At 46.9% G+C, this 14,390-nt stretch overlaps 1 protein-coding gene across 1 annotated transcript in view; it reads left to right on the top strand.

Annotated features, from left to right (window-relative positions):
- The window catches only part of Cdc5 (cell division cycle protein 21), a 198,326-nt gene that overhangs the window by 74,880 nt on the left and 109,056 nt on the right, over positions 1 to 14,390 (top strand). The window contains exon 8 of the mRNA XM_070539319.1: positions 13,289 to 13,434. Coding sequence (XP_070395420.1) covers positions 13,289 to 13,434 — 146 coding nt within the window. The remainder of the gene's footprint in view (positions 1 to 13,288; positions 13,435 to 14,390) is intronic.

The raw sequence follows: 14,390 nt of genomic DNA, 5'->3' as shown, positions 1-14,390 counted from the left end.
AGGAAGAAGACGAAGACGACGTTTGGAAGCTAGCGCGGGCTGTTGCCTCTTGGTCAGCTGCGGCATATTGCCTTGTAAATATACTTGTAAATAGCTTTTCGTCGGTGTCTTCCTACGTAACATATTTGGTGGAGGTGGACGTTCCCTGTACCTCGTCACGGAGCTTCGCAGTGGACGGTACGTCGAGCCTACCTTCATGGCTCCCGGCGACGCCAACCCGACTCCACCGGCTCCGACACCTGCTGCCACGTCGACGACCTACATCACCCTCTCCGCTCCCCGTGATCCTGGCGTATTCTCGGCAAAAGATGGGGAAGACGTCGAGGACTGGATCAGCCTTTACGAACACGTCAGCCGCAATAACCGGTGGGACCCAACTATCATGCTCGCCAACGTCGTCTTTTACCTCGGTGGCACACCTCGAGTTTGGTATCGGACGCACGAAGATGAGCTGACCAGTTGGGATTCGCTTAAGCAAAAGCTTCGGGACTTGTTCGGCAACCCATACGGTCACCAACTTGCCGCGCAGAAGGCGCTTTCCGGTCGTGTGCAGACGTCAACGGAGCCCTACGTCACGTACATTCAGGACGTCTTGGCTCTATGCCGCAAAGTTGACGCACACATGACTGAGTTCGACAAGGTCTCCCACATCCTCAAAGGCATTGCCGATGACGCCTTCAACTTGCTCGTATTTAACAACGTCCCCACCGTGGATGCAGTTATAAAAGAGTGCCGCCGCCTGGAATTCGCTAAAAGCCGACGTATCGACCAACAGTTTGCCCGTCTGCCCAACACCCCAGCGACATCTTCCTGTGCCGACGCTCCTCGTCCCAACAACACTGGCGATGTTACCAGGATTGTCCGGCGTGAGATCGAGGCCGCCTATCCGGCTGCGTTCGACTCCAGCCCCTCCAATGCACCTGCAGTCACTGTTTCCCTGATCCAGGCAGTTGTCCGCCAGGAGTTCGCCAACATGGGTATTCACACCATCTGCTCGGCCCATCGCGCTGATCCCCGCCCGGCATCTTCGATTCCACCCCGTCCCGCACCTTCTTACCCACCACGTTTCCGCAACCCCTCTGAATGGCGCACTGCAGACGACAAGCCAATTTGTTTTCACTGCCATCGAATTGGGCACATTTCTCGCCACTGCCGCAGTCGCTGGAGTTCCCTGAACCAGTCTACATATACTGCCTACTCTCGCCCCCCAGGTGGCCTTTCTCGTCCCTATGCTGCCCGCTCAGATAATGCCGCCACCGATTCTCCTGCGCCGAACCGCCCCTCTTCTCGTTCGCCTTCGCCCCAACGACGACAATCTCGCTCTCCCCAGCCCCGTCGTTCCTATTCGCCGACTCCCTTCGGACGCCGCTCCCAGCCGGAAAACTAGACGATGCAGCGCCTCGAGGTGACGCTGCATTGCTCCCTATGCCGCCAAATCCTCTCCTGACGTTGCCCACTCATCTGAACCATCTTGACGTGCAAGTCGACGGTGTTCCTGTATCAGCTCTCATAGACACTGGGGCGCATTTGTCGGTAATGAGCGCGGATCTTCGTAACCGGCTGAGGAAAATAATCACGCCCGCCACGACGCCTCTTGTCCGTGTTGCCGATGGCGGAACAGCCCCCGTAATTGGTATGTGTGCCGCCCGCGTCTCCTTCGCCGATCGCTCCACTACCGTGCTATTCACAGTCATCGCTCACTGTCCCCACGACATCATCCTCGGCCTCGACTTCCTCTCCGCACATTCTGCTCTCATCGATTGCTCCGCCAGTACTTTCCGCCTCAACCTGCCTGTTCTGGATCCCGCTGAACAACACCTTCCTCGCCTCAGTTCCGTCGACTTCATTCGCTTGCCACCCTCGGCACTGACTTACGTTGACTTCGTGTCATCCCCACCAGTGCCCGACGGTCACTACATCGCGGCTCCTATGCAAGACGTCCTCCTTACACACGGGATCACAATACCTCATACTATTTTATCTATTACGGCGAATTGCGTCTGCCTGCCCAAGGTCAATTTTGCCTTGACGACACAAGTGCTGCCACGCGGGATGTCTCTGGCCCAACTTTGCTCATTCGAGGATCACTCTGTAGCATCGATTTCAGTAGACGACAATTCAACCGATCCTCCTCTACCATCGCAGTCGGCAACTTGTACCATCGCCAACTTACAGAAAATGATTGCACCCGACATGCCGTCCGAGCACGCTCGTGCGCTCTCCCGCGTTCTGATTTCCTACCAAGATATTTTTGACTTTAACGATCGTCCTTTGGCCCAAACAACAGCTGTTAAACATCGCATTAATACCGGAGATGCCCCTCCTATTCATCGCCGCCCGTATCGAGTATCACCGGCTGAGCGTCAAGTGATTCACACCGAAGTTCGCAAAATGCTTGCCAAGAACATTATTGAACCGTCATGTAGTCCATGGGCGTCACCGGTTGTGCTGGTCAAAAAGAAGGATGGCTCATGGCGCTTTTGCGTGGATTATCGGCACCTTAACAGGGTTACCAAAAAGGACGTGTATCCCCTACCTCGGATTGATGACGCCCTTGACTGCCTCCACGGTGCTCGCTATTTCTCCTCTATTGACCTTCGCTCCGGCTATTGGCAGATTGCCGTGGACGATCTCGACCGCGAGAAGACTGCCTTTGTAACTCCCGACGGTCTTTATCAATTCAAGGTGATGCCATTCGGCCTATGTAACGCTCCTGCCACTTTTGAACGCATGATGGACTCCCTTCTTCACGGTTTCAAATGGTCCACGTGCCTGTGCTACTTGGACGACGTTATAGTATTCTCCCCAACATTCGCTACGCACCTCGAGCGCCTCTCAGCAGTCCTGGACGTTTTTCGGCGAGCCGGTCTGCAACTCAACGCATCGAAGTGCCAATTCGGCCGTCGCCAGATTACCGTCCTTGGACATCTCGTTGACGCGAACGGAGTGCAACCGGACCCAGGCAAGATCCAAGCTGTTACGCACTTCCCTGTTCCGAAGTGTGTCAAGGATGTGCGCAGCTTCATCGGCCTTTGCTCGTACTTCCGCCGTTTCGTCAAAAATTTCGCGGCCATAGCACGACCACTAACCGAGCTTTTGAAAAAAGACGCCCCTTTCCAGTGGGGCGATCACGAGGCCTCTGCATTCTCTCATCTAATCGACATTCTCACAACGCCTCCCGTTCTGGCCCATTTCGATCCTTCTGCGCCTACCGAAGTCCGTACTGATGCCAGCGGTCACGGAATTGGCGCAGTACTGGCACAACGCCAGCGTGGCCACGACCGTGTTATCGCTTACGCCAGCAGGCTCCTCTCGCCCGCGGCGCGCAACTATTCCATCACTGAGCGTGAGTGTCTGGCCCTAGTTTGGGCGGTTGCGAAGTTCCGCCCATACTTATATGGCCGACGCTTTTCCGTTATCACAGACCATCACGCGCTTTGTTGGTTATGCTCGTTGAAAGACCCTTCAGGAAGACTTGGTCGCTGGGCCTTACGCCTCCAAGAATATTCGTTCTCTGTCACCTACAAATCTGGCCGACTACACAAGGACGCTGACTGCCTGTCTCGCTACCCGGTAGACGAGCCTGACGACGCCGACAGTAGTACCGCCGACGGCATTTTCTCTGTGTCTGCCTTCGCTAACATCGCCGATGAGCAGTACCGAGACCTATCGCTGCGAGTCCTCATCGAGCGTCTGCGCTCTACACCTACCGACGCATCCGTTCGCCGATATGTCCTCCAGGGCGGCATTCTGTACCGAAGGAGCTTCCTCCCTGATGGCCCTGATCTTCTTCTTGTCGTGCCAAAACATCTACGACAGACTGTGCTCTTTCAGATGCATGATGCACCCACTGCAGGACATCTTGGCGTAACCCGCACGTACGACCGCGTCCGCCGCCGCTTCTATTGGCCTGGTCTTGCTCGCTCCGTCCGACGCTACGTTGCTGCCTGTGATCCCTGCCAGCGTCGGAAAACGCCTCAGGTGCTACCTTCCGGTCATCTCCAGCCGATCACCGTCCCTGTGGAACCGTTTTTTCGTGTTGGATTAGACCTCCTCGGTCCCTTTCCCACGTCATCCTCTGAGAACAAATGGGTAGCCGTCGCAACTGATTACGCCACCCGATACGCTATCACGCGGGCTCTACCTACCAGATGCGCCACTGACGTCGTGGACTTTCTCTTGCGTGACATTATCTTAGTGCATGGCGCCCCGCGACAGCTGCTTACTGACCGTGGTCGTAACTTCCTCTCGAAAGTTATCGCCGACATTGTGCGTTCCTGCTCTATTCAACACAAGCTGACTACTTCATACCACCCTCAAACCAATGGCCTGACAGAGCGCTTAAACCGTACTCTTACCGACATGCTGTCCAAGTACGTTTCGAAGGACCACCACGACTGGGACGTTGCCCTTCCTTACGTCACCTTCGCTTACAATTCTTCCCGGCACGACACCGCCGGATTTTCTCCATTTTATCTACTCTACGGTCGCGAACCGACCTTGCCCCTTGACACGGTACTTCCTCCTGCTGCGACCTCAACAACCGAGTATGAGCGCGATGCCATCGCCCTCACGCCAGCTTGCCCGTGCTCGACTGACGGACTCGCAAACTACGCAGCAGCGTCGGTACAACGCCCGCCACCGTGGCGTACAGTTTTCGCCTGGTGCACTCGTGCTCCTGTGGTCGCCCTGTCGTCACGTTGGACTTTCCGAAAAGCTCCTTTCGCGATACACAGGGCCCTACCGCGTGCTGCGCCAGGTGACGCCTGTGACTTATGAAATTGCTCCTGTGAGCTCAACCTCGTCATCTACTCTGACGTCTAGTGATGTCGTGCACCTCAGTAGGCTCAAGACCTACTACACTGCTTCAGAGTCCAGCCTTTAGTCGCTCCGGGACGGCGCTTTTGCCGCCGGGGGTAGTGCTACGGGGTAGTATTCCCAATGACGAAGAGCCGAGAAGGAAGAAGACGAAGACGACGTTTGGAAGCTAGCGCGGGCTGTTGCCTCTTGGTCAACTGCGGCGTATTGCCTTGTAAATATACTTGTAAATAGCTTTTCGTCGGTGTCTTCCTACGTAACAATATGATCGCATGCAACCGGAACGCTGTCCAAACAACAATCAACAAGTTCTTCAAGCCACTGCAGCAATAAAACCGGCTGCCCGACGATGCACATGTACATAATAAACCGGCAGTCGGCTGCATACAGAGTTTTTGAATACGTTTTTTTATAGCCACTTCACTGATGCTTTGGCAGGGTTTCGGAAACCTGGTACTTCGCCCTTTACCTCTAGATCCGAGAAAAAAAGAAAAAAAAACGTGCATTTTTACATGCATTCATTTTTTCGGACTGCCTGAATTTTCGGACGTTTTTACGTTCCCTAGAGGGTCCAAAAAAATCGGTCGTTGGCTGTATAACCAACTCGCCCACCAGCACGTGGTCAGTGGCATAGTACTTGATGACATCACAGTCCATGCTTCTCTCACTTACGTTTTCTACTACCTATGTAGAACCCAACAATCGCCATGTCATGGGCTCACGTCTAATGACCGGTGTAGAAATCATGCCAATGCTGTCATACAATCATCTACAATGTGGTTGCCATCGTGCTGCTGTGGTCGCACACACATATGCTCACTACCCACACATACACTACTACTCAGTTTGCAGGAACACGTTCATCCACCTGGCATCATTTTGCGGGACCCTAAACAATGCTAGATAACCAGGCGCCTGCAATATGTTTCGCATAACATAGCCAATAGACTTGGAACCATGTTTTCGAGGCAGATAGTAGTGATACCGCTTACCTTAACTTCATCACTACATTCAAGGCTATATATGATGCACATTTTCCACTAAGAAAAACAGCCACGCCATCAGAAGCATGGAAACTCTGGATGACGTCCGACTTGCTCCAAATGATCAAGCATAAGAACCGATTGTACGCACAGTTTGTACAATCAAACGATGAAGAGTTGCTTCGGCAATTCAAAAAGTACAGAAATAATCTAACATAAAGACTAAGAATGGCTTGAGATGCCTATTTCACGAATGTATTTTGGAGCCCTGAAGAACAGCGATCGGATGTAATCTGGCGAAAACTGAATTGCTTATTGCAACAAAATACCCATGATACTTCCGAAAACTTTCAGCATGAAGGAAAACGAATTTATGGGGCCTGTTTAGCTGACTCTTTCAACAATTTCTTTATTTTACAGGCATCTCAGAGTCAGGTAGAGTGCAGCCAAAATTATATTGAATCCATGAAGGGAAGCAGCTGTCCATCATTTCTTTTCGTTGCGTTGTTTTCTCGTGCATAAGTAATATTAAAAATAGCTAGTCAGTAGATGCAACTGGTCTCCAAATAGCGCCCGTTAAACGTGTTCTTCACCTAATATGCCCCGTTGTTACTCACATTTACAATCTCATATTATCTACCGCTGTATTTCCAAAGGCACTCCAAATGGCTCGAGTGATACCGGTTTTTAAAAGCGGCGACAAGAATTTGATTAGTAATTACCGTCCAATTTCTATACTGCCGGTGTTCTCGAAGGGTATAGAAAAATTAATGCATGGTAGGGTACTATCTTTCTTTGAAAAACATAACCTGCTCCTTGACTTCCAGCACGGGTTTCGAAAGAATTGATCCACTGAAACAGCATTACTGACTCAAAAATAAATTATTATAGATATGTTTCAAAATGAGGAAATAGGTGCAGGCATATATATAGATTTTACTAAGGCTTTTGACTTGATAAACCTCAGAATTTTACTACATAAACTGGCAAACTATGATGTCCGAGGAAAAGCTTATGATCTTATGAAATCTTATTTGTCGAACAGAGCACAATATGTAGACTTTAAAAATTCGTTGTCTTCAATACAAAATACTTATTCAGGAGTCCCCCAAGGAAGGGTTTTGGGACCACTCTTATTTTAATCTATATAAATGATATTGTGCAATGTGTAACTGATGGAAAGATTGTATCCTACGCTGATGACACGTTGGTGTTCATATCCGAGAGATCAGAAAGTGACATTGAAGAGAAAGCAATGAAAACACTGAATGCATTAAATACATGGGTGAAATCAAATTGTTTGAGGATTAATTCTAAAAAGACAAAAATAATATTGTACTTTCCAAAAGGAAAGATAATTTCTAGGCCGTTGAACGTGTTCTTAAGCTCTGATACTGTTGAAATTGTAGATCCTGTTAAAATCCTTGGCGTTATATTTTCAAAGCATTTGACTTGGAATGATCATGTTGACTACATCAGATCAAAAGTGTCTTCAGCAGTTTGTGTCATGTTGCGCCTGCACGGTATTCTTCCTGTCAAAGTAAGGCTATTACTATACAACTCATTAGTTCTTTCTCTTTTGCAATATTGTTGTACCGTTTGGGGCACTGTGGGTGTCACAAATTTATCCGAGCTTCACCTTCTTCAAAAAAGAGCTGTAAGATGCATTGCTGGTTTCCTTATTGTTCCCCCACACACGACTTGTTCTTAAAATATGAAATCCTGCCAATGTATAGTTTATACAATTATAGACTTTAATGATCTATAAACGCTCTTCACAAAGTGATGAACATTATATTTGTTATCTGGCAAAACTTGAGAAAAACACGCTTATCCTGCGGACTAGACATAAAGAAATTTGGTTAGTGCCGACACCTAGGGCATATTATATCGAGTAGTCACTTTCATATACTCTTCCAGTATTATTAAATAAATTAAACAAAGAATTGTTTGACCCCTTTCAGCATTCAAGTGATGTTATTAAGCAATTTTTTCTTAACAAGGTTACGTAATGTTGCACTCAGTTTAAACCTATACCTGTTATTTTTTTTCGTTTCCCCATGACCAGTTATTTGTTTTTCTGATACCTATGTTTGTGCTGCAATGCATAGCGCTGCTATTTACAAAGTGTCTTGTTATTCTGTTTTAGTGTTTATTTGGAAAATTGAAAATCTCTGCCTGTGTACTGTACTGCCAAGTTGATGAAGGGGGCAGGACCTCTGTCAAATTTACTAGCTTTTAGTCCTGTCTCCTTCTCTGTCCAAGAGAAAAATAAAGGCCGAATTGAATTGAATTGAATATATTGCGGGAGATCTGCACAACCTTTTTTTAAGAATTTTTAGGTTTTTTTTTTCTAGGCCCCCCACATTCAGTAGGCAAATTTAATAGTTCTAACCAATAATGCAGTGTGGGAGCATTGTACTAACTGGGGCCGTTCTCTGTAACAGTTCACTTTAAAACCGGTTTGCTCTGGCTGTTATGCCTGGGTTACGACACTTAGAGAAAGAGTGGAACATCCCGCCGCGAGGGAGACCAATGAACGAGCGGCTTTCTGCTGCAAGGTCACGTCATTATTTTTGTTTGCACTTTGGAGATGATATAGTAATTGAAGCATGTTGCTAGTTTGGTAAAAAATATTGTTTCGTATACAATACTTGCACATTTAATTTCCAGTAATACCACATTTACTCGACTCTAACGCTCCCTTGATTGTAACACGCACCCATTTCCGTGACCAAAAAAAAAAAAATGGGGAAAAAACATCAATTGTAAACCGCACCCGTTTGCTGGGACCTAAAAGAAGAAAAGTCTTTTACAGTACCATGCACCTCATTCTTTCATACAGCAATACAAGTTTCTTTCATTTGGAAAAAAGAGATTTACTCCCAATGCACTAAAGTTGCGATAAATTAAAAAAAACGCAGATTGCCCAAAAGGCGAAGCATCGATTACGATAGCAAATTAGTAGACAGCTATACGAAAAGGATAGTAGTTTTATCGGCCGCATAATCTTTTAAACATTCGCTTACTAACCAAATTAACAAGCATGGTGTCACACACACACAAGCATGAACACGCCTCACTCAATGACCGCCGAAACTCTTTAAATGGTGGAGTGAGGAAGGGCGGTAGCAGGAGCGAGGAAATTGACCCTTGTGCGGCCTCTCACTTCAATGCGAACTAAGTGACAAGAACACAGCGCAGTGCACCCAGATGGGTAGACTCTTGTCTCCGTCGCAGATCGCTTTCAAGACGTAGCAGCCGCTGGCTTAGAACGCCTCTCCTGTTGGCACCAGTGCCGCATGCAAGTTTTGGGAACACCCATGATGTGGCCCGATTTCCATCCGTCTCCGCACACGTCATCACTTTCCTTTTAATTGCGGCATCATGATGAACTCGGCATGCCTTTGCAGTCGGCACTTCCATGTTGATAGAGTAAACGTAGAAAATGGGATGACAGGCGGTGCACTAACCTAAGCCAAAAGAAGCATTGCCTAAGCACACGTCACGCACTACAGCATATGGAGGAAGCTACAGCAGCTAGGCTTGAAGCACGTACGAGGTGGGGATTTTGAAATGTCGATGGCGATATGATAACGTACATTTAGGGTTGTACTCGATTCTAATGCGCAAGCAATTTTTGCACCTGTATTATCGAAAAAAAAGTGCACATTGCATTCGAGTAAATACGGTAACTGTGAGCTTCCGACACACAGCGGGTGGTCTAATTTTATCTGCATTGTTGTAATTTTACTTTTTTCTTTTTTTGCTAGGTGGTGCACCATACGTTAAGCAATCAAAGCGATTCTCTGCATGTAGGCCGCGGTTCTAATAGGATTCGTTTAGCTGTGGCTAAGCTTTTTAGGGCAGACCATTGCGATTAGAGTTCCGTCCACACATCCCACAGCTTCAAGAACCTTGTTGTAGTCATGGCAGCGTTCTTGACTGTGGCTTTCTTCTGCACCACGGAGAGAAATCTCACACTTTTTCTTTTCGCTCAACTGTGATGACCCAAGCAACGGGGAAAATGATTCAACTGATGGTTGTGACAACCCAATAGCTTCTGCATTCCAGACGCACTGCCGAAAACAACCCATGGCAAAAAAAAAAAAAGACCGCAGCTTGTACAGCACTTAGTCACAGTGTCAACGATACTAAATCTTTCGGTCTGCGATATTATAGCTCGTCACAAATCTATCGCACTCTGTTTTAGGAGAGCCTAAAATGCCATAGGAACTCTCCTTCACTTACGTCAAATGTGTCATGCCGTTGCCTCTCACCACGTCATTGTCTTTGGCCAATGCTCGCCAGCAACACAACCAAAGAAGCCACTATAGGCATCTCTCTCATTGCGCCGGCCAGCGCGAGACTAGCAACGGTTACCCTAGAAACCCTAGAGATCATGCTTGCAATCCTTGAGCAAACCACTTCTCTGTGGTTCCGCTCGTAGCAGGTGATGGGTTCCCTTTCCAGATGATTGACAACTATGTGTGACAACAAAATTTGTAGTTACGCCCACCAGGGATGACGACAATGAAGCGCCGACCAATGACGTACGTGAGAGTGAACCGGTTCCAAAGCGAACCATTACAGAATATGTCCCCTGGCTTATTTTGGCATAGAAAACGTATAAAAGCGTACAGTGCATCTGCTACTCATTGTTATATCAGATATATTGTTAAAGCCGATATTGTTATGAGAGGGTTCAACTGCATAGTAGTACAATGTTGCTAATTCGAACTCCAAACAAACTGGAAATTTATTGGAATGAAACAAAGTTTGAACTAAGGTGAGCCTTCTTAAATATAGATTCCGATCCATTGTGCTATTCTGCATGCAAAACAAAATCTGTCACTGGGCTTGCATTGAAAAAGCGTTATCTTTCCTCCATCAGCGCGCGACAACATATGCTAGTAGAAGCCTAGGCTTCGTATAAAGTCCCAAGGGCGATAAGGTCACGCCTTTTGCACCGTTTGTTGTGGGTGTGAGGGTGATATGAGAATGATATGAAACTTTCCAGTCTTATTTAGTATTTTGCTGTATCTTCAAGTATTTGCTGTGCAGAGAGGTGTGTTTAAGTGCAGTAACGAGATTAATCGTTTGGTGTCATGAGGCGATGTAAGGACAGTGGACTATGGACATTTTGAACCTGGTGTGACAAGCGTGCGATGAGCAGTTGTTTTGTGCAAAAAAACTTTTGAAATGGGGGCCTATGTCATGAGTCACCGGCTAGACCTGCATGGCAATGTGAAAAAGATGGTGGTTGACGAAACGGAGAAGGGACCCACAGGCTTAGAGCGCATGAAGCGTGTAAGAATTAAGAGCGCGTAAAGCGTGTATTGGCAGCTGTGTGCTTTAACACGGAGTCCTCAACATAGACTAAACAATCCACAAGTGATGGGTCGGTGCCCTCCTTTGCACCGCAATAGTGGTGTAGAAGGGCCAAAGCTGCTACAGCCTCAGTTAAAGTCGGAAGTGGGGCAACATCAGCGCTTGCAGGATCAACCTCGGCAGCTTCTTCGTTTGGCCGGTACTTCTGCTGCGATCTCAACGTCTTGTCAATCGAAGCATGTTGAAACACTGTCAATAACCAAGTGGTGTCTGCAAGTTAAGGCATGTGTGAGTAAGCCCAGTGAGACAGCGCTGTTGTGGCATCGAGGAGGAGTCTGTACGGCAAATGCAATGAGTCTTGGACGATGTCGAACTTAGTTGAACTAGCCACGGCCTCCGCGCGTATACGCCGCTACGTTCAAATGGGGCCCTCAGCACGATTGATATGTGCAGCTATAGCGTGCAGCAGTCGGAAATGCCCATCGCACCACCGCTATCTTCGAGGGTGTTGCAGGAAAGCTCACCGCCTCTTAACAGAGGGCACGTGGTTTGGGGTGGCGGAGTTCGATATATCCATTTTATGTCCAGCCCCGTTCGAAATACGAAATTTGCAAGTGCATCTAGTACTCTGGCAAGCATGGATGGTTTGCTAGTTGAGCGGGGCCGTAAACATGAGCGGCCAGATTGGTGGTGCCAGCTGGTGGTGCAAAGCTCAACTACACAAATACAAAGCCAATTACTGTTCTGCTTAACTGCTGGTGTAAATTTTTGGCAGTGGCCTAATCATGTTTACAATTATGCCTTTGCCAAAAACTTGCACCAGCAGCGAAGCAGGATGTAGTGTGTTACTGCAATTCTAGCTCTGTGTTTGTCTGGTTGAACTCTATGCCACCAGGTTGCTGCACCGCTCCAGCCGCTCACGTTTACGCCCCCACACATCTGGCAATTTGCCCAAACTGCCCCATTTGCCAGAATAGTGGACATGCTAAGTCTCTATTAAAGATGCTTGTGATTTTCTAGGTGATATAGAAAGTGTTCAATATATGCAATAATTCGATATATTCGTGTTAGATATATCGAGGTTTGACTATATATATATATATATATATATTGACACAATTGACACAATTTGACACAATTACCATGTGCTTTATGAATTAGTTCAGAAAGTGCGTCTATACTGTTTGGTGCTGAAGTTTATTACCTGCATACACATAAGCTTTTTTTTCTTAGAATACAGTAGACTTCGATTATGCAACTCTGGTAAATTAAATTATTGGGTTAATTCAATCCCGACCGAAGGTCCCGGCTGGCTCCCATACACTTCTAGGTGCCCAAACATTCCTTATTCAGATGCTAAAATTGGCCTTTGTCAGATAATTTTAACTTGACTAGTCCGCACGCACGGGCACGACGCATGTGGTGACACCAATGACAACCCCTTTAGTGGCAGTGGCAGTCCCGGTGTAGCATAGGGGATAGTGAGAGCATTGAACATGCGTCATATCCCGTCAAAAACCCTATTTTCAACCCACCCTAGGAAGATTTTCAAGCAATAACGGTAGCTGAAAATGTATGATTATGGTATTTACCTGATCCTAATGTGCGCCTTTTGTTTTCTAAGGAAATTGTGCCGTAAATTGCGTGCATTGTGCAATCGAATATGAAAACAAAACTAGCTTTGCAGTGTTTGTACGCTTTACAGCATCACATTGCTCTACTGTGGGGAAGCTGACTTTAAACCTGGCAGCAAAGCTGACTTAAGGAAACTGGCCGCCATTCTAAAAATTGGGTGTGTGTTAGATTTCTACTTTGGTTAAAAGTTTTATGTCATTTCTATGTTGGTTTTCTATTTTGGACACATAGAAAGTTGTTGCATGTCAGATTTGGAGGCATGTTAAGCTCAAGCCAATACTACGAAATGAATCTCCGGTGCTTTGGTGTTCTTTGCATCTTGTTTAATTCAACCCGCCAGATAATTCAATCAATTTCATCAGTCCTGTCAGGGTTGCATTAACGGAAGTTGATGGTACACAAATCAAGTAAAGTTATTTTTGTCAGCATTCCTAGTACCATGTATTAAGGATATTGATTAGACTCCAGGGTGCTCACTTAGCTGACAAATGAATGAATTGCAGCACTAACTCTACACCCAGGAATGACGCCACGAGGTGCCAGGACACCAGGAACTGCGACTGTTTCCACGTCACAGACCAGTGCAACACCTCTGAGAGACAAGCTGAACATCAACCCAGAAGATCACCTTGATTTTGACTCCAGTCAGTCAGCAAAGCACTTCCAGGTTAGAATGTCTGTGTAGCCTGTATCAGGTCTTTACTTTGTATGCATGAATTTTGCAGAAGCACTGACTCAGACTTTCTTTGTCTGGGCTGCTTTATTTTGGTTCCACAGCCTGTCAAGTTCATTACAGTATTATGAGGCCTCAATGCCTCAAATGCGCAAGTAATTGCAAATTATAATATTTAATGAATAAATTAAAAACGAGCACCGAATGGAGCCTGACTGCGGATATGCTGATCAAGGCCACATCATGAAAATTGAGGAGTCATGTTGATGTGCTATCACCGATGCATGGCTTGTACCTATGGTAAAAGTTGCACTAGGATTGTTTTCCTGAAAGCTTTAGACAATAGAATAATAGGGCACAGAACGTGAAAAGGCCATGGCACATTCTGAGGGAAGAGCAGAGGACTAAGCTTATCCTGTGTTGAATGCAGACAAGTGAAAGAGTGGCTGATGTGGTATGCATGCAACTTTTGGTGAGACGACCATGGTGTGGCTTGGAACCACTTCACCTGGCTAACTGATGTGTGCTTGTCGTTTGTGACACCACATGACAGCTGTATCCAATCTTTATGATATAACGAGAGGCCCTTGTCAACGCACCCTAAGCCAAAGTTTTCAGTTCAAACTTGATGGTGAGACAAGCTTTCTTGGCATTTCTTTTTTATAACAAATGAAAAGAGCAACCAAACAACCAATAGTATTACACAAACAACTGTTTGTGGAATGCTAGTGTCACTGTTAAAAGGAAATGTACAGATTTGGATAGACGATGACATGCCATGACTGTGGCTTACCTTCAGCATGACGAAACTGTGTATGTGCAGTGTGTGTTCTAATAGTGTGCAGTGTGTGGTCAGTATGTGGTCAAATAGTTTGTGCATTGGGCTGCGGTGCTGAGGTAACAGGGTTCAAAATCAACCATTCGATCAACTTGGGTCACTGAGTATGTGG

The sequence above is a fragment of the Dermacentor albipictus genome, chromosome 5 (genome assembly GCF_038994185.2).
Source record: "Dermacentor albipictus isolate Rhodes 1998 colony chromosome 5, USDA_Dalb.pri_finalv2, whole genome shotgun sequence".
Taxonomy (NCBI): domain Eukaryota; kingdom Metazoa; phylum Arthropoda; class Arachnida; order Ixodida; family Ixodidae; genus Dermacentor; species Dermacentor albipictus.
This window is presented reverse-complemented; position numbering and strand designations above follow the sequence as displayed.